This window comes from Plecotus auritus (assembly GCF_963455305.1).
Source record: "Plecotus auritus genome assembly, chromosome: 6".
NCBI lineage: Eukaryota > Metazoa > Chordata > Mammalia > Chiroptera > Vespertilionidae > Plecotus > Plecotus auritus.
The window spans coordinates 80,298,806-80,322,582 of record NC_137773.1 but is presented as its reverse complement, the minus strand read 5'-3'; the positions used below and the strand labels follow the sequence as shown (position 1 = coordinate 80,322,582).

Below are 23,777 nucleotides of genomic sequence, written 5' to 3'. Positions count from 1 at the left end.
TTTAACAAGTCTCTATACCACACAGTTTGAGAGCTGCTGGATTAGCATGTTGAAATCTAAACCCAACCCTTCAACCCTACCGTACAACTCTAAAGCTAGAAAGTAAATACAGACAAAGATGATCCGAGACCTGGGCCAGCATCTCTCTCTCTGAGATGAGCAAAATGCAGAGAAAATGAAAAGCAAAAGCCTACATGTTAAACAACCTTAACATCCGGAGGTGCAGATGGTTAGCTCCACGTTGGTGTTACAAACAAATGAAAAAGTTTGCCCCTTTTTGGAGGGGGAACATGCTTTCCTCTCTCCCCATAAAAAATATTAATGTTAACTACTGAAACAAAACACACACTGGCAATATTAACCTAAGGGGTGGGCAGCTAGGAGTCTACAGCAGAGGCTGCAGGAGGACCCTGGACTGAAGGCCGGCCGGCAGGGCGTGGCTGGTTACCCAGGGACCTGCAGGTGCACAGGTCGGGTCTCAGGCCCAGAGCTGCTACTCTGTTCCTACTCCATTTGAGGGGCTTCATGAACAGAACGGGGTATCTTCCCACCCCCCGCATCTCTTCCTTCTCTGGCTCAGTGTCAGAGGTGTAACAGCAGATTTATTCTTTTCTTTTGGTGACTTAGAAAGGGAACAGGCAAGTTAACAAGGACTGCTTAATCATGGATAAGGATAAGCTTGGGGATGAGAAATACCAGAAACTAGTAAGATGGCTTCTCTGTGGACGTCTTAATATTTTTGTTTCTGCCTTGAAAACAACATGCTGGCTTCCTTTTGCCTCCAGTATTGGAAACTGCCAATCATGGGATAGGTCTCTCCACTGCGGTGCTCACATTTTTAGTGCAAATTGATCTGGGGGCTCCACTCTCACTTAAAAGACAGAATCTGTAATTGGTGTTGGGATGGCCTTTGTGGACAGACATGGTGGTGGTCACCTGAGGCTTCCTCAGGGCAGAGAAGACCCTGCCCTGCCTGCTGAGCACGCCAAGTCGAAGCACTGCCTGTCTCATAGAGCGGGTGATAGTTCATGGGAAGTATTGTCCCATAGGGAGGGTCCATAAACAGGTTACTTTCATTATAATTAAGTAGGGGAGCCGGAGGCCGGGCTAGTGAGCTATGGAGAAAGGACAACTGGGCATTCAGAGCTAAAGGAGTTTTTATCCCCTTGGTCATGACAGGATGTGGTCTGAAAGAGGAGCACAGAGCCTGCTGCACGCTGACTGCACGCTGTCCCGGGTTCTCAGCAGCAAAGGAAACTCACGGGGGTAGCCCTGCCACTTCTCAGGAATGAACTGTGATTAGAAACGCAAGGCAGCTGCTGAGAGGGAGAGAGGAGGGTTTGAGCGGCCGCATTCACAACCTCTAAAGAAAAATAAGTAATTTTCCTTTTGAAGAATTAGCAGACCACAAACATCCAAATGACCCTCTAAGTAGTCTACTTGAGGAGCCGTACATCTTTCCACAGTGTTGCTTACGGTGTTTGTGACGACTCCTTTCAAAAACTCACCTTTATGACCCGCTTATAAGAAAACTGGTATCACTGCTTTGAAGCTATAATTTGGCTTGGGCTGAAATCACCTAGCTTGATCACTCCATCTTGGTCACCCACCACTCTTACTACAAATGAGTTTTCGGATCGCCTCCAGTCGTCACTCCATTCACTCCCCGCCCCACCCCTCCTGCCCCGCAGGGGTGAAGAGCGGCCCGGAGTGACCACACTGGGCACGCACTCTGTGCTCTCAGAACCTGGGGCCTGGACTGCCCCCCGGCACTTGTGCGTCCCCTGCAGGAAGAGGGGTTCTCGTCCTTGCCCGTTCTCCCCACATTTGCTCTCTCTCCGGCCGGGGCTCACAGTTGGCACTTCACTCCCTCAGTCTGGCCACACACTGGCTGCAGAGAGCACCGGCCCCGTGGCAGCTCCCTCCAAGGGTCCAGGAGTGAAACGAGCATGGGTGTAACGTGTGGGTGATACATATATGTGTCGTAATGAAGAACAGACTGCTTGCATTAAAAAACCCACCTTGACTGTTCTGTGTTGGTGAATCAATTTTATCTAAGTCAATTATTATTATTTTTAAACCTCACCTGAGGATATTTTTTCCATTGATCTTTAGTGAGATAGTGGGAAGGAGGCGGGGGGGGGGGGGGCCGGGCACTGACTGCTGCCTGCCTCCCCCAGGCCAGCCTCTCACGCAACCTACAGCTGTAACCACGGATACGCTGTGTAACAGTTCCCTGTTAACAGGCTCGGATTCCATGTAACTAAAATATTTAGACTTCAATAGACCACGTCAGTAGATCAAAATCCCGGCCTCCCGGATCACATGCAGAACCTTAATCAGAGCAGCAGTCAGCAGCCCTGATCTTCACAGCTGTCGCTTCACTACTTGAAAAATGTGAATGAAAACATGAAATCCCGCCTCTCTTCCCACCTACTTCCTTAAGGGCCTAAGGGGCTCTTTGGTTCGCGCACATTTGACACAAACCCTAAAGGAGGCCAGGGCCTGCTTCCAGAGACCCAGCGAATCCCACCAGTTCACCCTGAGAAGGAGCCCGCTCACCTCCGGCATGATTTCGATCTTCTCGTAGCGTCGCTTGAAGGGCAGGGCGAGGACCTCGGCCCGCCGGTAGGACATGGGCGGCGGCTGGCAGTCGATCATCAGGTCCATCCTGTGGGCCTGCGCGGGGGGTGGCTGCGTGTACTGCTCAGGGCAGACCACGTGCAGGGGCTGAGGGACGGAGGGGACGGGAGGGGGGAGGAGGAGGGAGAGCAGGCTGTGAGGCAGAGCAGCCCATTCAGAAGCCCCTTCCTTAGCTGCTCCTCCCTTCTTGGCACGGACAAGGCTCAGCACTTCCAGGCCACTGTGAACTTTCCTCTCAAACAAGTGACCGGTGAGGAGAGGAGTGCAGTGGGGGAAGAACAGAAACTTTAGGCCAGCCCTGAACCGCTAGCCACGGGACAGGCACGGGCATCTTCTAGCTGCCTCGGAGCCATCGACTCCAGTCCCAGCCATCGACTCCGTCTCCTCTCACCCGGGAGACCAGGCAGCCACTCCCGTTTCAGCACCGGCCAAGGGGCTGGACGAGGACCCGCTGGACGAGGACCCGCTGGTATAAGGAATGCCCAGAAATGGAAACCACAGGCTCTTAACCTCCCAGCATGCTGGGCACACAAGGGTTGGGGGGGTCACACCACCTAACAGCCTGAAGGTGGCGAACAGCTCCAAGCCTGGCTAGAGAAAGCCCACACTCTTCCCCTGCCCTCCTGGGTCTCAGCCTTCTCTGCCTCTTGTTAGGTTTCCTCTGAGTTTTATGATGGCGTCTCTCATCCTGAGGTCAGAGACTCTGCAGAGGAGGAAAGTGAATGCCTGACCTCGCCGAGGCGTGAGGGACATCACGCCTTGCTGAGTGAGTAGCTGAGGAGTCAGGAATCAGGAGAGGTGCCGGCCACCTTGGCCCTCGTTTGAGGTCCTGAAGACACTGAGGGGGTGGGAAGTGTCAGAAACATCCCCTGGCCTGTTCTCAGCCATCCTTCCCAACAATTCTAACTGCCTCCCCACCCCCAACTCTCAAAACACCCCGCCCAAGTGGTAGCTGACCCAGTGCGCGGTTTTCATTCCCTGCTCTCCATCCAGTCTCCTTCTGTCCAGACATCTTCCTTTTACCTACCACCTCACCCAACTACTTCTCCCCTTCCTCTGGGGCAGAAAATGCAAAATGCAAACACCCAGCAAATGAAAGCAAGAACAGAAACCAAACCAAACCAAACTTCCGGCGAAAACCAAAACGACACTGTGTGGCACTAACCGAACGTGCACCACGCCCGGCCACGTCCCAGGGAAGCTGCCTTTCAGCTCCGTGAGGACTTTTTGGGGGGTGGAGGGGACAACTGGCTTTTAACTGGACACAAATGGTCCTCATAGAAAGGACATCTTTACGCCTGCTCTTCCTTCCCACTTGGAGTTCGTTAGAATGGACACTTCTTGCAGGGTTGAAGGCCACACTGTGAAATGTGAAGGGAAATGACCCAGCTCTGCAGACTCTGAGCCGGGAGGAAGGAATGCCCCCAGATGCCCCACCCTTGCACCACAGATACACCCACGGAGGCCAGGACAGAGGTCACAGAAAGACACCGGCACGGTTGCCTTGGTTACCTGCACTTCTTTGAGCAGCTTTGACACTTGGATGAAATTCAGCCGGGTATCAATGGGGCAGTAAATGCATTTCATGGCCAAGGGCTGGTAGGGAGCCAGTGCCTCCAGGTACGAGAAGTCGGGTTCTAAGGGGAGCACAGATAAGACGAATTAGTGCAGGGAACAGAGCTGCCCAGCGAGGAGGCGGCTGGTATGGTTAGGGCAAGCAGGCAGTCAGGAGGGTGAGCCCATGAGTAATTGCTCCAAGGGGCAGGGAGCCGGGCTCCTCATCACCAGACAGAGGAGCCACTTACACACAGGGAAGGGGAGAGGCCAGGATGAACCCTGTAGCATGGGGAGCAACGGCAGGTATGGGTGTGAATAAAGGGGTCGATGAGATAAATGAGGGATAAATAAGTGGGTGAGAAGAGAAAGCTCTTGTTTGCAACAAAATACCAGTTAATAAATGCAAAAGAAATGATAAAATTGTTTAAAAATCACTATCTGGCAACCATCACAGTAACAGTGTATTCAGTCCAGAACCATCAATAAATGCTACAAAACTTAGATGAAAATTTGAGAAAGACCAGGACATATACACAGACTCAAATTGTCTCAAGAGACAAAACACAGAGCAGTGACTCCAGAGTGAAGAAATGTGGCCCAGACCCCTGGACTCAAGGCTCCGGGTCCACACCAGGCCCGAGGCCAAGCGCAGGCCACCTCCTCTCAGGACGCACCCAGAAGAAAACAGAAGGGCCCCGACCCCATGTGAGCAAAATGCTTCTGCTGAGACCTGCACTCCTGTCGGCAGAGCCCAGCACATCCCGACTGGGACCCACAATGTCACGATGGCCAGCTGTTCCCTCAAGAGCCACTCGTGCTGTCTGCTTGGCGGGGACTCTTCACTCGCCCGAGGAGCTGCCCCCCTGGAGCCTGGCTCCCTCCTGGCGTGCACACAGCCTGCGCCCACAGTGCTTCCCGCACCTGCACACCTGCTGTGCTCACGACAGCTGCTCGAGTGCCCACGTTTACATTAACACCCTCCAGTGGATCCCGTTTCCCCAAGAAGAGACGTAGGAACCCCCACATGGGCCAGCACAGGGAGGGTAGCTGACCCCCTTTTTATATATCCACTGTGCGAGCTGCAATTCCCACCGTTGTCGTAACACAATTGGAAGAACTGGTCCAAAACTTCTGACTCTAGCAGACAGCACGCACGACACATCTGTTCTGGAAGCCCAACTAGTCAGTTTAAACTCAAGTTCATTATTCAGGGTGGCCAGACAATCGCAGAGCCTTGATTTGGTCCAGCTGGCTAAAGAAACGTTTATACAGAGCAGACACTTCCTCCTGTGCCCACTGTCCCTCAGAGTCAGCACCTCCTCACAAAGGAGGAGAGACCGCCCTTGGTCCCCCTACACTACAGATGACTTCCCTGCACGCCCCTGCTCAGCAGAACTAGACAGCGGTGAGGTTCCGGGTGTCACAAATCAAGGTTCGGTGGCTGACTTCCTCTGCCGGGGCTGGAAGGGGACCCGGGGAAAGAGAAGCAGCCGACAGCTGCTCTCTGAGCTCTGCACTTCCTGCCAGCGAGGTGTTGGCAGGAGTGGGCCCGGCACCCAGGCTGGCCACGTTCTCCCACCGGACATAAGCGATTTCACCAACACTGACCCAGACAAGGCCACTTGGCAACCACGATGGATCCAGACAAAAACAAGACGACCACCCCCCCGCACCCCTGTAATCCTGCCTGAACCACAGCACTGTCCAAACCACAAACATTACCGACCTGGCTCCATTCTTCCTGCCCTCTGGCTACAAATCACCGAGACACCCAATCGATGTCCCACGTCTGTGAACCTGCCTCCCGCCTGCCTATGGCCCGCATCTTCCCTCCTCGCGATGAGTCAGTCAGCCCGAGTTTGTTTAAGCACCGCGTGTTCCTGGTGGCCTCTGTCTGAGGGCGCTGTTTCCTCACAAACAGGCTGAGCACAGGGAGGACCCACAGGGTCCCTGACCCCGACGCTGTGGGCACAAGTAGCCTCTGCTCCATGAAGTCTAAAGTAGTGGGAAAACTGTAAGACGGCACCCCATCAGCAGCTCTGTGTGCAGCCCTGCGCGAAGTGCTTCCTCACACAACCCACCCCACGCACAGCTGCCAGGAGAGGCCACCACGGCCCAGGTCACAGAGGAGAGCCAGGCTCAGGGAGCGGAGGCAGCCTGGCCGAGGTGTCAGCAAGTTGGACCAGACTTCAGAGCAGGATTTTCTACTGCACAGCCCGTAAGATGTTCAAATGTCGAGGCTGTCTGAGGACCTTAAACTGATCACATAATATAGCGATTAAGTAAAAACTCGACTTGGTCTCATTAAAGGACTTATTTTACTCTGATGGGTTCATTCTCCAGAAAAAACCCTGCAATGCAAGCCAGAGCAAACCGTCACCAAAGCAGAAAGAGCCAGTTCAGGAAACGAGCCTGCAGGTGAACAAGGCGACCAGGACTCCCGCCGTTCCTGAAGCAGTTTACACAGCCCTCCCACAGCAGTGAGGGAAACCTGTCTCCGGGGAAAAGCTACAAACACGGATGCAAAAGCTTTGTCTAACAGGTATTTAACAAGACCTTTTGCTCTGTCTGACTCTTTCCCTTGTGGTTTTTTTTTCCTTTAATATGCATGACAAAAGAGTGTTCATACTTACGCCTTATTTTTTTTTTTTTAAAACATATTCTATTGATTTTCTACAGAGAGGAAGGGAGAGGGACAGAGAGCCAGAAACATCGATGAGAGAAAAACATCGATCAGCTGCCTCCTGCACACCCCCCACTGGGGATGTGCCCGCAACCAAGGTACATGCCCTTGACCGGAATTGAACCCGGGACCTTTCAGTCCGCAGGCCGACGCTCTATCCACTGAACCAAACCGGTCAGGGCTACTTATGCCTTATTTTAAAAACGGTCTCTGGCCCTGACTGTGTGGCTCAGTTAGTTGGACTGTCGTCCCGTACACCAAACGGTCCCAGGTTCAGTTCCGGTCAAGGGCATGTATCTCAGTTGCAGGCCCGATCCCGGCCCTGGTTGGAGCTTGTGCAGGAGACAACCAATCAATGTGTCTCTCTCTCCCAGATGTTTCTCTCTCTCTGTCTCTCCCCCTCCCCCCCCCACCTCTCTCTAAAAATCAATGGAAAAAAAAGCCTCTGGTGAGGATTAACAACAACAAAATTGCCCCTGGGTCTCTACTTGGTAGGTATGCTCAGTGAAGGTCCCAGCGGAAAGGGCAGGGCGTGACTCACCTGTGAATATGACAGTGTTGAGACTGGACTTCCCCCAGAGCTCCATGAAATGGACCACGTCCCCAAACCGGAGGGAAGGGTGCCCAGTGAACACCACGCACGGCTGCCTGAAATCGTTGCTGAAGTCGCCGTGGATGCTGGGGTAGTGCTTCAGCTTGTTGGTCTGAATGAGCTAGAATCGATATATAAAACGTTAGCCTGTCTGGGTGGAAGGGAGGCCACAATATGGGAGGGTGACCAGAAGTAAATTAAAAATACAAAAGAATCTCATTATAATTTGCCAGAGATTAACGTTTTTTAAATCTACAATGTAACTCTTTCAATCAATGGAAGCTTTTCAGGTTGTTAGGCTGATGTAGTCCTGTCTTCCTTTATAGCAAGGGTGGGAACGTCTGGCCCTCGGGCCGTGTAAGGCCCACAAAATCATTTGGTCTGGCCCTGCCAAGGCATTAGGGGTGAGTTAATGAAATGTTTGACCAAATACAGCAGGCTAATTTTTAAGTTGGTAATTTTGTACGGCCTGCGAATGATGTCATAAATATCCAAATGGCCCTTGGCAGGAAAAAGGTTCCCCACCCCTGCTTTAGAGCTTTCTGACACTCGGAGCCCTGGCCCACAGTCCCTGGTACCAGGCTACCTTCCCAAAACATGTGATTCACCAAGTTCTGCCACCAATAAACACCTCCCACAAGAGCCACTATTTACCCACAGGACCTCCTCTTGAGCTGTAAGTTACTGTGGCAGCTTTATAAAGACCAAGGCCAAACTGGCTCTTAGAAGCCTGGGAGCTGTGACATCCGCATCGCACAGAGAGCTAAGTAAGAGGCAGACCGTGCACAGCCCCAAACCTGTCTCAAGCATTTATATTTGGAACCAAAAAGGTCTCCCTTCCAGCCCAATACTTGATAATACCCTCCCAACGTCAGGCCGACCCAAGGCAACACCATATACAGCCACCGCCACAGCTGGCATCTTAGGACTCTACGCAGACACTGCCTGCTGCCTTGACCCTGCCCCACCTCCCCACTCCAGAATCAAAAGATCAGATCACAAAAACCCAGACGTCAGAGACCCTAGGTGTCCACTAAGCCAAAGGGAATATCATCCGGAGATGCTGTTGAATGGGTAATGGAATGACCCTTGGTACGGTTTAATCCTGAAGCAACCCCTCATGCAGAAGAGGGTCTGGAAACTCATCGGGTGTCACGTGCTCTGATGGGACATGCACAGTAGGGAGCAAGCTCTGAACTCGCACTTTCCTCCCAAGTTACAAAGAAAACTGACATTCTTTCTATAACCTAGCGGGCCATGATCATTGCCCGCCCCCGTTAAATGGGTGAGTGGCCGTCTAAAAGACAAATAAGTCTTCTGTATCCAGACATGTCAAGGAGATGAATGGGCCTCTAAGAATAGCAGGTCTTTGCACGTAACTTGAGTCATTTTCCAGGCATCACCTAGAGTTCCTGCAATTCTCCTGATCAATGCGCAGGACTAAGATAAATTCATCTCTTGTTTTGCTGCTCAGACCTACCTGTCCAGGGACTACTGCATCTGACCATCCGGAATTACCGTGTGCTCTGGCGGTACCGCCAGTTCCCTAAGGTGCTTATGCCAATGTAAACATCTTTAAATTTTATATAATACTAGTGGCCTGGTGCATGAAATTCGTGCACATTAAAAGGGGATTAGAGGAAATAATTTAATATTGCTATTTGCCCTTTCTCTATAATAGAAGTGTCAGAGATGAAAGAAAATTAGTAAAATGTATATGAAAACCTTCCTCCTGTCAGAGTCTGGGGCGCACCATGGGACCCAGAGTCAAGTCCCTGCCCACCCACATGCGCCTCAAAATTGCGTGAGACACAGACCCACCTGCGTGCGGCCCCCCCCCCCACCCCGCCCATTTGGCTAGATCCAGACCCGGCCAGTCCTACCCTTGTCAAGCCCTGCCTGGCGAGGGGCATAGCCTCAGGTCCCCTGGCCCAGCGCCAGGATGGGAGGCATGGCCTGAGGTCCCCCAGCCCATACCAGGGCGGGGGGCATGGCCTGAGGTCCTCCATCAAGCCCTGCCAGGTGTGTGGGGGGGTGCAGCCTCAGGTCCCCCGGCCTAGCACTGGGAGGGGGGCGCAACCTCAGGTCCCCCATCAAGCCCCACCAGCAGGGGGGCACAGCCTTAGGTTCCCCGTCAAGTCCCGCTGGGTGGGGGGCACAGCCTGAGTTCCCCCAACACAGCACTGGGGGTGCACCTTGAGTTCCCCTGTCAAGCCCTGCTGAGCGGAGGGCATGGCCTGAGGTCCCCTGTCAAGCCCTGCTGGGTGGGGGGCACAGCCTGAGGTCCCCTGTCAAGCCCCGCTGGGTGGGGGGCACAGCCTGAGGTCCTCTGTCAAGCCCAGCCAGGCAGGGGGGCGCAGCCTCAGGTCCCCTGGCCCAGTGCTGGGGCAGGGGGCATGGTCTGAGGTCCCCCGTCAAGCCCCGCCAGGCAGGGAGTACTGTCGGAGGTCCCCTGGCCTGGTGCTGGGGTGGGGGGCGTGGCCTGAAGTCCCCTGTCAAGCCTCACCTGGTGGGGGGAGTGGCCTGACTTCCCCTGACCCAGCACTGGGGGTGCACCTTGAGGTCCCCTGTCAAGCCCCACTGGGTGGAGGGCATGGCCTGAGGTCCCCTGTCAAGCCCAGCCAGGCAGGGGGGTGCAGCCTCAGGTCCCCTGGCCTGGTGCTGGGGTGGGGGGCACAGCCTTAGGTCCCCTGTCAAGCCCCGCCAGGTGGGGGATGCGGTCTGAGGTCCCCTGGCCTGGTGCCGGGGTGGGGGGCACGGTCTGAAGTCCTCTGTCAAACCCTGCCAAGTGGGGGATGTGGCCTGAGGTCCCCTGTCAAGCCCCATGGGGGCGGGGGAGGGCGTAGCCTCAGATCCCTGCTGATTGCTCGTTAAGGCTCCTTATGGGAACTTGGCCTCAGCTGTGGGTGCAGCCATCTTTGTGATGGAGTGATGGTCAATTAGCATATTCCCTCTTTATTTGATAGGATATATAAACATAAAACACACACACACACATACATAAAACAAAAAATTGGGAGTAACTCTATTGTGTGATAGAGAATATGGTTAAGAACATTATAGTATGTGCATACGATACGCCAGATTAGGCCGCAATAATCATGATATGAGGCACACAGGAAAATGCCGGTGACACAATGTTTGGTGGAAGAAAAAAAACTGAAACAAAAATGGGCACACAGCTACATAGAAACACACATCCATCCTGTGGGAAGGAAATTTTCCTGTTTTTTAAAAACTGAGGTATAATTGACAAGTAACATTACTTCCAGGTGTGCAACATCATCCTTTGGTTGTGTGTATATCACAAAATGATCACCACAGTACGTCTAGCTGACATCTGTCACTGTAGTTACACAATTTTCCCCTTGTGATGAGGACATTTAAGATCTGCTCTCTTAGCAGCTTTCAAGCATTAACTCTGGTCACCATGTGGCACATGACATCGCCGTGACTCATTTGTTTATAACTGGAGGTTTGTAACTTTTGACCTCCAATTTTTTAAACTGGTATGTTATCATTTTCATCATTAAAACTTCACATCTATGATTAACATAACTGGAAAGACTTTACAATAAAAAATCTGTTATGCAAACATTTTAGTAGTAGATAATAGAATTCCTCGCGCAGTCAGCGGAACACAGGCAGGCTATGAAGAGTGAATGCACACTGGTAATGCAATGTTAGTAAGAGAAAGTAATGGTCCTGGAGTTAGAGTCCCTCCCTGTCATCATATGGGAAACAAAGGGCGGCGAGTTTACGAAAGGATTTCATTTTTGTCTGATGGCCTGCTATCTCCACCCATGTCCATTCACCTCCAGTTCTTTCTTGCTCTGATCCCATAGACCATTTTCTTACCTCTGCATGAGGAAAAGGTGGTTCTGGGAGGTACACCTTCGTCTGCTTGTTGTGACAAAGCCTTAAAGAGGAAAAGCGGATAAGCCAGTCAGCTGGGCACACAGGCTCGTTGGTGCCACCTAGTGGTAGCAGTGAATAAGTAATAAGCACAAGTAAAAATGTCCTGCAGTGAATCTCAGCATCTACAGAATAAAATCCAGCGTCTAGAGAGCACTCAGGACAGAAAACTCTTTTAAGCACTTTTCTAACCTTTGAAATTCCTTCATACATTTTTTTTAAGAAGAAACCTTGTTATTTTGAAATAATCTTAGATTTACAGAAAAGTTGCGAAGATAGTCGAGCTCCTCATATTCCCTTCACCCACTGTCCCTGATGTTAGTATCATGCACAACCATGATGAATTTGTTAAACTAAAACATTAACATCAGTACATCACAACGAGCCAAATTCCAGACTTGACAGGGATTTCACCAGTTGTCCCGCTCTGTCCTTTTGATCCAATCCGGGACTCCGTATTGCACGGGAGAGCAGTATCGAGGGGAAACTGACATACCCTTTGCAGAGACACAACTTTCTGTTTGTCACAGCCACTACGCTGCACAGGCAACTCAAGCTGGGGAGTAAGTGTCTCAATCCCACCGCAGACATGAATGACGTGCATGGGAAGGAGAAGCCTGTCTGCGTGTGCACACAGAAAAAAGATCCCCCACAACTAAGAGGGGCGGAGAGAGTCCTGAGAAGGGCTGCGGGCAGCGTGAGATGTGACACAGAGGAGGCACACATTCCTTGTTCATGAGAAACGTAGTAGCACACTGTGTCCTGAGGCCACCACACCACCAGCAGGGATTAAGCACACTCTAGGCATGTGTTTTCACAGCCCTGAATGCTGGGATACACCACCCTAAGGCACTGCTGCGTGTCCGGTGAAAGCGGATCTGTTTCCTCCATCCCGCCCTTCTTTTGGCCAAGGTGAGTTAGGTCCAAACAGGCATCTAAGTACTCCTAAAAAGGTTCACGGACGTCATACTGTTCTGTAATTTACTCTCCCTACGTTTGATCAATGTCCTGCTGTAATAAAACTTAATTTTGTCAAATGTCATGCTATTAAAATGAAAATATATAGTTTTTCTTTCAGATTTGGTATTAGAAGTGTAGACAACATGAGCTTGGGCTTTAACATCTTTTTCGCTTCTAGAATGCAATTTTACTTTGTAACAACAGGCAGATGGCAGCATGTGAGAAGATAAATGATAGCATTTTTGTTACTAATCTGGAAAGTGCTGGCTAAATTAAGTCTTTATCTTTCGTCCTTCCTCCCTTCCTAGCTACTCTTCTGGCAGCTAGCCCTGTAACAGACTTGGCCTTCCTTAGCACAGCTTCACATCACAGACACGGGAAAGCCACAGAAGGGAAGTCTCCTAGTACCGTGGGAAGCAGTAGGCTCGTTTCTGTTCTTACTGCTTGAATGTACTGCCTCAAAGTAGAACTCAGAGAGAACACAGACATACCATTCAGCAAAGATCTGGGAAAACTCGAGGGAGCTGTTAGCCACGGGGGAGATGAAGTAGAAGGGGATGCTGGAGAGGCCGGCCGAGTCGATGTACTGGTATAGGCACTCCAGGAGGTCGTAGATCACCCCCGACGGGTAGCAGGGGACCAACACGTTTCCTCCGTTCCGGACGGTCAGTGCTGGGGAAGTTGAAGCCAGGAGGAAAACGAGAGTATCAGAAGAACAGTTTTATAAAAGTAGAATGGAACATGTAATATCTGGATTTCTTTCATTTTCCTACTTCTGTGGGTACAACCCACTGCACGTCTAGGATAGTCTGCTTCTCTTGACGGCCAGGACCAGAGCGGGGAGCCCCGGGCTGGCGAGCAGCGAGGCCTCAGTCAACGTCTCAGTCCCAGGAACAGGACGTGCAATCGAGGGTTGGAGTTTAAAGGTTACCAAGGGAAGCTGAGCTTCAGGACAGAAGACCCTCCAAGCTCCTCTTTGTAGCTCCAGCTCAAAACGCTGCTGGGTTTGTCTTTGTTCAGTCTCTGACCCCTGCTGAGTGACCTATAACAAAATAGGCCACGTTTTTCCGCTCGACTCATTTTAGTGGCATTTTCTTTCATGAATGTTTGTGAGACAATGCTCCCTACTTTATTCCAACTATCAAATGAGGAATTGCAACTTCAGCGTGTAATCATATTAGAAGCTATAACTGGCTTTAAAAAAAGCTAAGTGTCCTCTCAAGTTTGTTTTTTGTTGGGATTTCAGAACAGACTGAAGCGCACAGCGGTACCCTGAGCACTGGCTGACCGGCTGTTACGAGAGTTGGTACCATGGGAAAACCAACCAGCGGGTGGAGCTCAAGAGGGCTGGCCCCAGTCCTGCCTCTGCCACAGGCTGCAGGACTCAGTGTCCTCACTGCCTATGCGAGAGGAGGGAACTGGATCAGTGGTTTTAAAGCCTTAGTTTGTAGGAAAATAGCCAGAACATGCTGAAAACTCAACTTTTCTTTTGGCCCCCCTTCTGCAGAGCCGGGCGTACTAGGTCCGTGGTAGGACCCCCTCATTTGCATTTTTAACAAGTGGCCTCCTTGATCTCGAAGCCAGTGGTTACTGGACCCCTGCTCCAACACCAAATCCCACCCTGAAGCAAGAAGCTGAACTAAGAATTTTCTATATAAACAAGTGAGAGAATGCTGAGTACCTGTTGTATAGCATGCTAAAAATTCGAATTTACCATTATAACAACTATTTTTACCGTACCGTCAGACTGAGGTTGCCTAGAATTGCTTTTGTTGACGAGTGGATGAGCAAAAAGGGTGAGAGTAAATGGGGAAAGGCCTTAAAAGGGGGCATCTGAGGGCGTGAATAGGAAGGAAGGGGCAAAATACTACAGAAGCAAGGTACTGAAACACAAACTTCACGTGTCAGCCAGGTGGCGCACATACCCAGGTTGCTGAAGAACTCGCCCACCATGCCGTCCGGGTTGGCGGTGGGAATCTGGGTGAGGCCTGTCAGGACGAGAACATCGCTGTTTTTGAGAGACGCCTGGTCCATGGGCTGAAAAATCAGAGAGCCACACTTAGTAATTTAAAAAGGGATGTTACCTACAAATATAAAGGAAAAAGAGAATATCACATTGCTCTTTCTATGTCCAACTCATCACCAAGTCCTCTTACTTCCCCTGTTGAAGTCTGTCACCAAACAGTGGTTGCCCATGGAGTATGGGGACTGATGGGGATGGAGGAGGCGTGAGCGAGCTCTATGAGGTGCTGAGCACATGATATCAAAGTTCACAGCATTGCACACTTAAGATCTTAGGGTTTCACTCTGTCTAAATTTTACTTCAATGAAAAACAGCCCATTTCTATAATGCTTTTTGCTCTTTTCACAATATGATCTCACATTTCCCATGGGGGTGGGGGTCTCAAACTTGAGGTGCATCAGAATCACCTGCAGAGTTGGCTGAACCGGGGACTGTGGGCCCCGCCCCAGGGCTTCTGATGCAGGTCTGATGGGCCAGAGGATGTGCATTGCTAACAAGCTCCCAGGAGGTGCTCCTGGGCTGGTGTGGGGATCATGCCTTGAGAACGACTAGACTGTGTAATGTGATTCTCAAAGCAACTCTGCGAGCACCTGGAATCAGTGTTTTTATGAAAATGCGCAAGTTGGGACTCCAGGAGTAGAGGTGATTTTCCCTATGTCTCAGTGGTAGAGGAACCAGAAAGAACATGGATTAGGAATTAGAAACATGTGACTTCCTTCCAATTCCATTACTAGCCACATGGCCTCAGCCAAGGCTTGGAGCTGGGTTTCTTGTAAAATGGGCATATTTCTTTACCCATTTCCCTTCACTGATTTCTGGGAGTCTCATGATAATATTCATGATATTCCTGTGAATTATGAAGTCTAATGGTGCACTGTTATGTGATCCTCAGGATGTTTTTTTAAAAAAATATTTTTATTGACTTTTAGAGAGAGGAAGGGAGAGGGAGAGAAAGAGAAACATTGATGTGAGAGCGAAACATGGATCTGCTGCCTCCTGCACACCCCCTACCAGGCATGTGCCCTGACTATGAATCGAACCAATGACCTTTTGGTGCATGGGACGATGCCCAACAAACTGAGCCAGGGCAGGCTGTTGTATTTTTATTTTCACCTGGCACAATTTGAATTTTTTATTTTTTTCCTTAATTACATCAGTATTCAAACTGGCAACGAAAATGATTCCATGACTGAGCTGCTGGAGAGCTCATAAGTGTTTTCATTTTGTAACACACCTTTTCCTCGGTTTCATTTAACATACTCATCGGAATGTTAGAAGAAAAAAAGCCAGAAACACAGATTACTAAGAGGCCTCATCCCTCCTTTCTCTATTCCACCCAGATTTCCCAATAAAAAAAATAAAATTCCAAATTGTAGTACAGCAAAGACCCACCATCTGCACTGTTATCTCTTGAGTACATGTGCCTTTTGATGTATTTTCCTTTAGCATTTCATATAAGCATGGGTATATGGGATTCATTATTTTTTTTAAAATGTATTTTATTGATTTTTTACAGAGAGGAAGGGAGAGGAATAGAGAGTTAGAAACATCGATGGGAGAGAAACATTTATCAGCTGCCTCCTACACACCTCCTACTGGGGATGTGCCCGCAACCAAGGTACATGCCCTTGACCGGAATCAAACCTGAGACCTTTCAGTCCGCAGGCCGACACTCTATCCACTGAGCCAAACCAGTTAGGGCAGGATTCATTATTTTTTAAATAATATGACTGTTGTTATATAAGCTGCTTTATAAGCTGAAAAACATTTCTTTAATAAGAATATAGAAAAAACATGGTTATGACAATTATACTGAACTAGAGGCCCAGTGCACGAAATTCATGCACCGGAGGGTCCCCTCAGCCCAGCCTGCACCCTCTCCAATCCAGGACCCCTTGGGGAATGTCCAACTGCTGGTTGAGGCCTGATCCCAGGGATTGGGCCTAAACTGGCAGTCAGACATCCCTCTCATAATCCTGGACTGCTGGCTCCTAATCACTCACCAGCCTGCCTGCCTAACTGCCCCCCTGCCGGCCTGATCACCCCTTACTGCCTCTGCGTGCTGGCCTGATCACCCCTAACTGCCCCCGCCCCCCTGCCTGCCTGTTCACCCTTAACTGCCCCCCGTTGCCGGCCAGGTCGCCCCCAACTGCCTCTCCCCCAGCCACCTTGGTCACCCCTTACTGCCTCCCCTGCTGGCCTAGTCGCCCCTCACTGCCCCCCGCCGGCCTAATCACCCCCAACTGCCCTCCCCCGATGGCCTGGTCGCTCCTAACTGCCCTCCCCTGCAGGCCTGGTCTCCCCCACCTGTCCTCCCCTACAGGCCTGGGTCCCCCCCAATTGCCCTTCCCTGCAGGCCTGGTCCCCCAACTGCTCTTCCCTGCAGGCCCGGTCGCCCCCAACTTCCCTCCTCTACTGGCCTGGTCACCCCTAACTACTGTCCCCTGCAGACTTGATCGCCCACAACTGCCCTCCCTTGCAGGCCTGGTCCCTCCTAACTGCCCTCCCCTGCTGGCCATCTTGTGGCGGCCATCTTTTGTCCACATGGGGGCAGCCATATATAGGATAGCTTCTAATTCCTATTTGCAGATTATGCTAATGTGTGTAAGAGCTTTTCTGCTGCTTGGGAAGACTTGACCTGTCTATTTGTGCTTCTCCAACAAATACAAATGCACCCACTGTTTCTAGAGAAGGAAGGAAGGTGGGGTAGAGTCCAGTGGTTTAGTAGCACATGTGTAATGAGCCTGGGAATGTTAACTATCATGCATCAAACACAAGGAAACTGGAACGGTGACAAAAGGGACCAAGTTTCGTTGGGCAGTATTTTCAGCTTAAGATGGTAAGAATTTTATATGGGTCTTATTTGAACAAGCCAATCATGATTCACAGGCTGATGGGAGATGGGGAAATTCAGAGGCTGCAGCACCCCCTGAAATCGCATATACAATTCTGTGTGTGCCTATGTACATTTCTCTAGAGTTAGTTGGATTGTCTTATGGGCCATGACCCCAAAAAGTTAAGAACCACGGGTCTAAATGAAAACATATAATGAAGAACAAATTCTGGCACTGAAAACATTATCTCTGAACCTCAGCCATCAGCACTGCCTTCCTTTGAAAATTAAATGACCATAATGAAAAAATAAACAAAAGCATTTGTATAAAGGGATGGTGCTCTAACCACTGAGCAGCAGAGACAGACTCATAGAAAGAAAGTAGGCAGACAGCTCTGGTGGTGGTGGTGGTGGTGGGTGCTTGGGGGGGAAGGCAAGCAAAAAAGAAAAAAAAAAGAGAGACCTCATGGACAACAGTGTGGTGACTGAGCAGGGGGGAGGGGGGAGGTGGAAGAGAGCATAGAGGGGATAAATGGTGATGGGGGAAAAAAGAAAATAATAAAAAAAGAAAATTATCACACAGCTCAGTTGTAACTTAAAACAAACAAAAACCAAAAAGCAGTTCTACAACTATAATTCCACCGAGTTGGAAGTTATGAAATACCCCATGTCAGGCCAGATGCGGAAGCTGGGACTCCATTTAGATGCTCCTTATTTTAGCTCTATAAGTCGGAGATGTTTCTTGCTGACGGCCAGTACTGCTGTGAGGAAGTAGGCTGACAAGGCTTTTAGTGAACCTCTCCAAACCACCACCGTCTCCAGGTCCCACCGAAGGACAAATGTATACACTGGCTGCTATCAACGGCCATGCACTGGGCACTTCAAATGATAACATTTTGTTCAAACACACAAGAACAGGAAATTCCATTGTGTACAAGACTCAAATAAAAATGCCTTATAAAGTTGACAATTATAATCGATCTTGTAGAATAAAATTTTGAAAAACCCTAAGCCCACGGATGCTGTGGCTATCATGTCAGTCCTCTGCCGGGTAATTTTCACTGAACACTTGCACAGGACATGAGAAAAAGAAGACCCAGTTTTTTGGTCCTAGAAGCTTACAGTTAAGTTGAAGAGAAAACATGTATGTATAATCAGAAAAGAGGATTTTTCAAAAAGCCATAGAAGAAATAATGCAAATATCAAGAGAGCTAGCATTGAGTACATGAATGCCAGGAGGAATGCGGACCAGAGAGCTACGCAGCCATGGAAGTCGCTTGTGTATGCTTTTTGGCAGATGGAGTTTGGTTAAAGTTTTTCTTCCTTCTTTCGCCAAGGAACTTAAGACAGCCCAGGTCGCTGCCTTTGGAACCTCTCCGTGACACCCCTTCCCTCCCTCACACCAAGATGTCCTTCCTACACATGCCCCATGGCCTCCAACTCTTTCTATCCCAGCACCAGTCACACTGGATTGTAACTGCCTATTTACCTGTCCGCGTCCCCAAAGGACTATGAAGCTGAGGGCAAGGACTGTGAATCTCCACTGCCTAGCAAAATGCCTGGCACACAGCAAATACTAAATTAACATTTGTTGAATAAATGAGCCCATGAAAAAAGCACACAGTCTGACAGGCAAGGCAAGAGCATTGCATCCTGGGAAATGCTACACGGGAAGTCAGGAAGGTGGGGAGGGCAACCTAGAGATGCCAAAGCACCTGACTTGGCTGGAATGGAACGTCTACTTTGGGGCTGAGGAAAGAGATTAGTAGAAAGAGAGAAAGTGTAACTGGTAAAGGGCCAAAACGGTCAGAATCACGAAGACCGGTAGGTGGGCAATAAGGAGTCAACAGTCTGAAGCATGAGAAGACATTTGGTTACAATAATTATAGACAATACCTAAAGGAGGCGGGCGAGACTAAATAGAGAGCGGACACGCTGAAAGCCCCACAACAGTTCAGACATAAAGCGAAAAGCACTGTAGTCTCACGGCAGTTGAGATGGAGGAAGCAGATCTACACAACACTAGAAAAAACCGACATTTGGGAATGGGTCAGACACATAGGACAACGGAGAAAGCAAGACTTTAAGATGACTCCAAAATGTCAGAGACGTAGTCAAAGGGAAATTTAAGAGGTGCAATGATTTAAAAGAACAAGGACACAACAGTACGTCCAGTTTTGGCAAGGTGCAAGTATTGAGCGGAGGGAGAGCAAATGGGTTTATTCTGACCTATCCTTCTTGGATGGGAGAAAAAAGAAACAGCCTTGTAATTGGCTGAGTTGGTCTCTCAAATTTGTTCCAGTCTAGAGACCAAGGTGTGGGAGAGTCCTCAAGGCCAGGAGGGCTGAAGTGGAGGGATGAACGCCTTTTCAGGTCCCTTTCAGAAAAAGATCAACACCTTAAACACACCAAAGCACTACCAAGAGCAACACCACCAATAAAATATGCCACACACTACAATTTTCCATGCTTCAAGCCTTAGCCTGTACCAGTGTCCTGGACTAGCTCAGTTTCTAAAACCAACCAGGAATTCTGTAGCTCCCCACTCCAGGTATTTGTAGCCTTTGCTCTATTACGCTGGTGATTTTCACACCTAAAACTCAAGTCCTGCTGGGAAGTCAGGCAAAATAGCCAGGAAGCTATTGAAATAATGAGTGTTAAATTGCCTTTTCAAACCATTATAAGAGAAAAACTGGTGTTCAAATATAGGTTCACAACCCACAAGCAAATCCATTAATTTGATTTCTAAGGCCAAAAAGGCGTTGGCTCTAATAACCAAAAGTGCTCTAGCTCTAGCTAATGCACTTATGGGATCTAGCCAACAGTTACTGTTTGTTTTGTTCTATTAGTATTATTGTTTCTATACAATGTCCTATACCCTCTTTCTGGGCACACTGTACATCTATTTGGTGTAGATAATTTTCAGTGAAAAACAAACAAACAAAAAAAACACCTTTAATGTCCAACAGTGATAAAAGTTAAACATTTTATTGCATACCCATATGATGGACTACCAGGCAATATCAAACACCCTGTGGTGGAATACTAATAACCTAAAAAAATTCATTAAATAGTTAAATCAGAAAGAGCAGAAAAGCAGGCTGTAAATAGTTATTTCTTTTGATTAAGATTACAATTTTTATTTTTTCTCTGAGGTTTCTAAGTTTTCCAAAATTACTACACTAAAGATAATGCTCTAATAAGAAATATAAGGCAATGATATTATTTTAAAACAAAACAAAAAGTCCACTGTGCGTCCTGACAAGACAAAGACAGTGAGCACAACAGCTGCTGGCTCCCATTTAGAATCTGAACGGAGGGACAGCTTAGATGTAAGAGAACCTGACAAATTTTGAGAGAGTAAAGAACTAGAATAAATTCTCGGGGAAACCATGGGTTCTGGAATAGGGACAAAATGGCAAGAGCCACAGAGGCCTGGGCACTGCGGGAGAGTAGAGGTTGGGAAAAGAACACCTTGTCCCCTTTTCTCTCGTCTATGCTACTGTTGGCACACTGTGGCTGCTCCCACATACTGTGAGGAAGAAAATACCAGGATGGAGGATGAGCGTTCACAAGAGGTGCAGGCAGACCTACAGCCCTGGCTTGTCCCTCACACTCCAAGGCTAACCAGTGGGAAACAAGCCAGGCAGACAAATTCTGGAGCAGAGGATCTTCCTGTGGGGCAAGTAGTGAGAGCTCACAGGGAAACAGCACAGGACCACTGAGGAACACAACACCTACTAAACACAATAAGCTGCAAACCCACCCCACGTGGCAAATTAGAACACAGAAGAGTAGGATATGCATTAAAAAGTCCACACACAAATAATATAAAAACAAGTAAGTAAAATAAAAATGACTAAGTATCAAGAAAAATATTTGGAAATACTGTGTATGAAAATATACTTGTTGAAATAAAAAACTCAGCACATACGTTGAAGAGCAGTATGGATACAGCCAAAGAAGGAATTCATGAGCTGGGGGATCAAGAGGAATTTTTTTCAGGAGGCTTCAATAAGAAGATGGGAAATATAAAAGGAAAGAGAGATGAAAACATAAAAGTGTCACTATCTATATACTTGAAGTTCCATAAAGAGAAAAAATAATCAACCATAGGAAGAACTAATTTATAAAATGATTAAGAATTTTCTGCATAAAGGAAATAGGGAGATCGTATAACTCCTCCTTGACACCTAGATTAGTGTCATTATAACCATTCTCTATGTCCTCCAAGCATGAAATCTCCAGAGACAGTGAGCATTCAATATATGTTTGTTGAATTAAAGAACTGCCAATGTTTTCTTGAACTTATCTTTCCATCCTTACTGCCTCAGGCTTAACCCAAAGCCGCATTCCCCTGTGCTTATTAGATTACTAGGACAGCCTGCTATATTCTTTCTTTGCTAGTGAGGGTTCCACTCAGGTATACCAGTGGCTGGCCTCTTTGTGTAAAGTTTAAAGTTTAACTGTCATAATGGTGTGTAAGCATCCGCTAACAACCCATAAACATATGGGTGTGGCTGTAGTCCAACAAAACATTATTTACAAAAACAGGTTTGTGAGGGTTCAAATTTGGTCCATGGGCCATAGTTTGCTGACTTTTGAAGTATACTAACAAGTTTTCTCAGACCAAAACTTTTCTTATCCCTTAGAATTCCATTATTCGGGTAAAAGAAAATCTAATTTATTTTCTTTTTTACATACAATACTGGCTGCCAGTTAGGAATTAAAATTAATTACTTAAGTATGATACTCATTACTTTCAAAACCTTATTTTCCCTTTAAATTTACGAACCTTATAAGAATAATTTACTGGAAATTACATCAATAATACTGTAAAGGCTTTGATGTAAGCAGGACAAATAGGAAGAGTTGGCAGCCAAGTAATCTTTCTCTTTCCTGGAGGAAGAGATCAGGAATGATAGAAGCTGCCAATAAGAAAATTTGATTCAATGAAGCAGGTTAAGATGACATTGATGGGCTTTTGATTTCAATAAGCGGGAAAGGCCCAGAATTCTGCTAGCTATAGGAAAAAATGACAACTTGTCCCCGCAAGACCTTGAGATGAAACTTGATTATAAAAGAAGGTATAACAAAAAAACAATGCAGAGTAGCAGCTCAGGAGCATCCTATAGTTCTAGACTTACAGCAGCCCTTCTTTCCCCCATATTAAAGAGGGATTTGAACTTCTCCAAGTTATCTACCTATCCACCCATTCATTCATTCATCCATCCACCTGCTATCTAATAACATCCCCTGCCCTCCTTTACAAACATGGAAAGTACCAGGATTTATAAAATGAATAATAAATCCATTTACAAAATGAATAATAAATTATTTACAAACACCTAAAATGGAATAACTAATGCATTTGTAACAAAGTTTATGTACTTAGCTTATTGCCAAAATGACTGTTGGTGAATGACCAACTTAAAACCTTCCAATAGCTTCCCTCTACACATGACAATAAAATCCAAATTTCTCACGATGGCCTGCCGAGCCCTACACGACCCGGCCTCTGTAATCTCTGTCATCTCTGCTGACCATACCCAGTGTGCTGCACTCAGAGTGGTTTCTGCGCTGCTCCTGCTGTGGGGGCCCTTCATCTGTCGTCTCTCTGAGACTTCGCGCTCACTGCTTTATGCGGCTCATTTCTTCAGGTCTCAGTTCCAACAGATCCTCCCCGGAAGCTTTCTCTGACTATCCAAGTTAAACTAGTCTCTATCACTCTACACACAACCTTACTTTGTTGCTTTCAGTATTTATATCACAACCTGAAATTACTTTGCTAATTTATTTTCAGCACCCCATACTCTCTCCATACATCCACAGAACTCAGATCCATGAGCAAGGACTCTGCCTATGGGTCACCACTGACTCTCACACCTAGAGGAGTGCTGGACACATAGTAGGTCCTTAATAATGTTAAATAATTAATATCTGCTGAGTAAACAAGTGACCATCTCTCTTCCACATCAGGCTATGATTAGAAGTGCTGGGAAATCTCAGAATCCTAGAGGTGGCTTTAGAGGCAACAGGATCTTACAGAGGACTCTGAGATTTAAATGTGGGACATGAATAATCTAACTTTGATAAAGTGTATGTGTAGAACATCAGGTTTCAGTGCAGCAGGATGAGTAAACTCTAGAGAGCTGCTGTACAACACTGTATCTACAGTCAAGAGTAATGTCTTCCACACTTAAAAATTTAGCCTGGCTGAGGTGCTCAGTGGTTGAATGTCGATCCTTGCACTAGGATAGGGGTGGGCAAACTTTTTGACTTGAGGGCCACAATAGGTTCTTAAACTGGACCGGAGGGCTGAAACAAAAGTATGGATGGAGTCTTTGTGTGAACTAATATAAATTCAAAGTAAAGGAGCGGAGGGGAGAGCAAGAGAACCCTCCGCTCTTTCGGCTCCGTGGGCCGGATAGAACAGCCGAACGGGCTGGATCCGGCCCGCGGCCCGTAGTTTGCCCACGGCTGCACTAGGAGGTTGCCGGTTCAATTCCCAGTGAGGGCACATGTCTGAGTTGTGGGCTCAATCCCTGGTAGGGATTGTGCAGAAGGCATT

At 48.2% G+C, this 23,777-nt stretch overlaps 1 protein-coding gene across 1 annotated transcript in view; it reads right to left on the bottom strand.

Annotated features, from left to right (window-relative positions):
* The window catches only part of INTS9 (integrator complex subunit 9), a 95,556-nt gene that overhangs the window by 4,713 nt on the left and 67,066 nt on the right, over nucleotides 1–23,777 (bottom strand). The window contains 6 exon segments of the mRNA XM_080673903.1: nucleotides 2,563–2,730; nucleotides 4,156–4,280; nucleotides 7,425–7,596; nucleotides 11,334–11,394; nucleotides 12,842–13,022; nucleotides 14,276–14,387. Coding sequence (XP_080530029.1) covers nucleotides 2,563–2,730; nucleotides 4,156–4,280; nucleotides 7,425–7,596; nucleotides 11,334–11,394; nucleotides 12,842–13,022; nucleotides 14,276–14,387 — 819 coding nt within the window.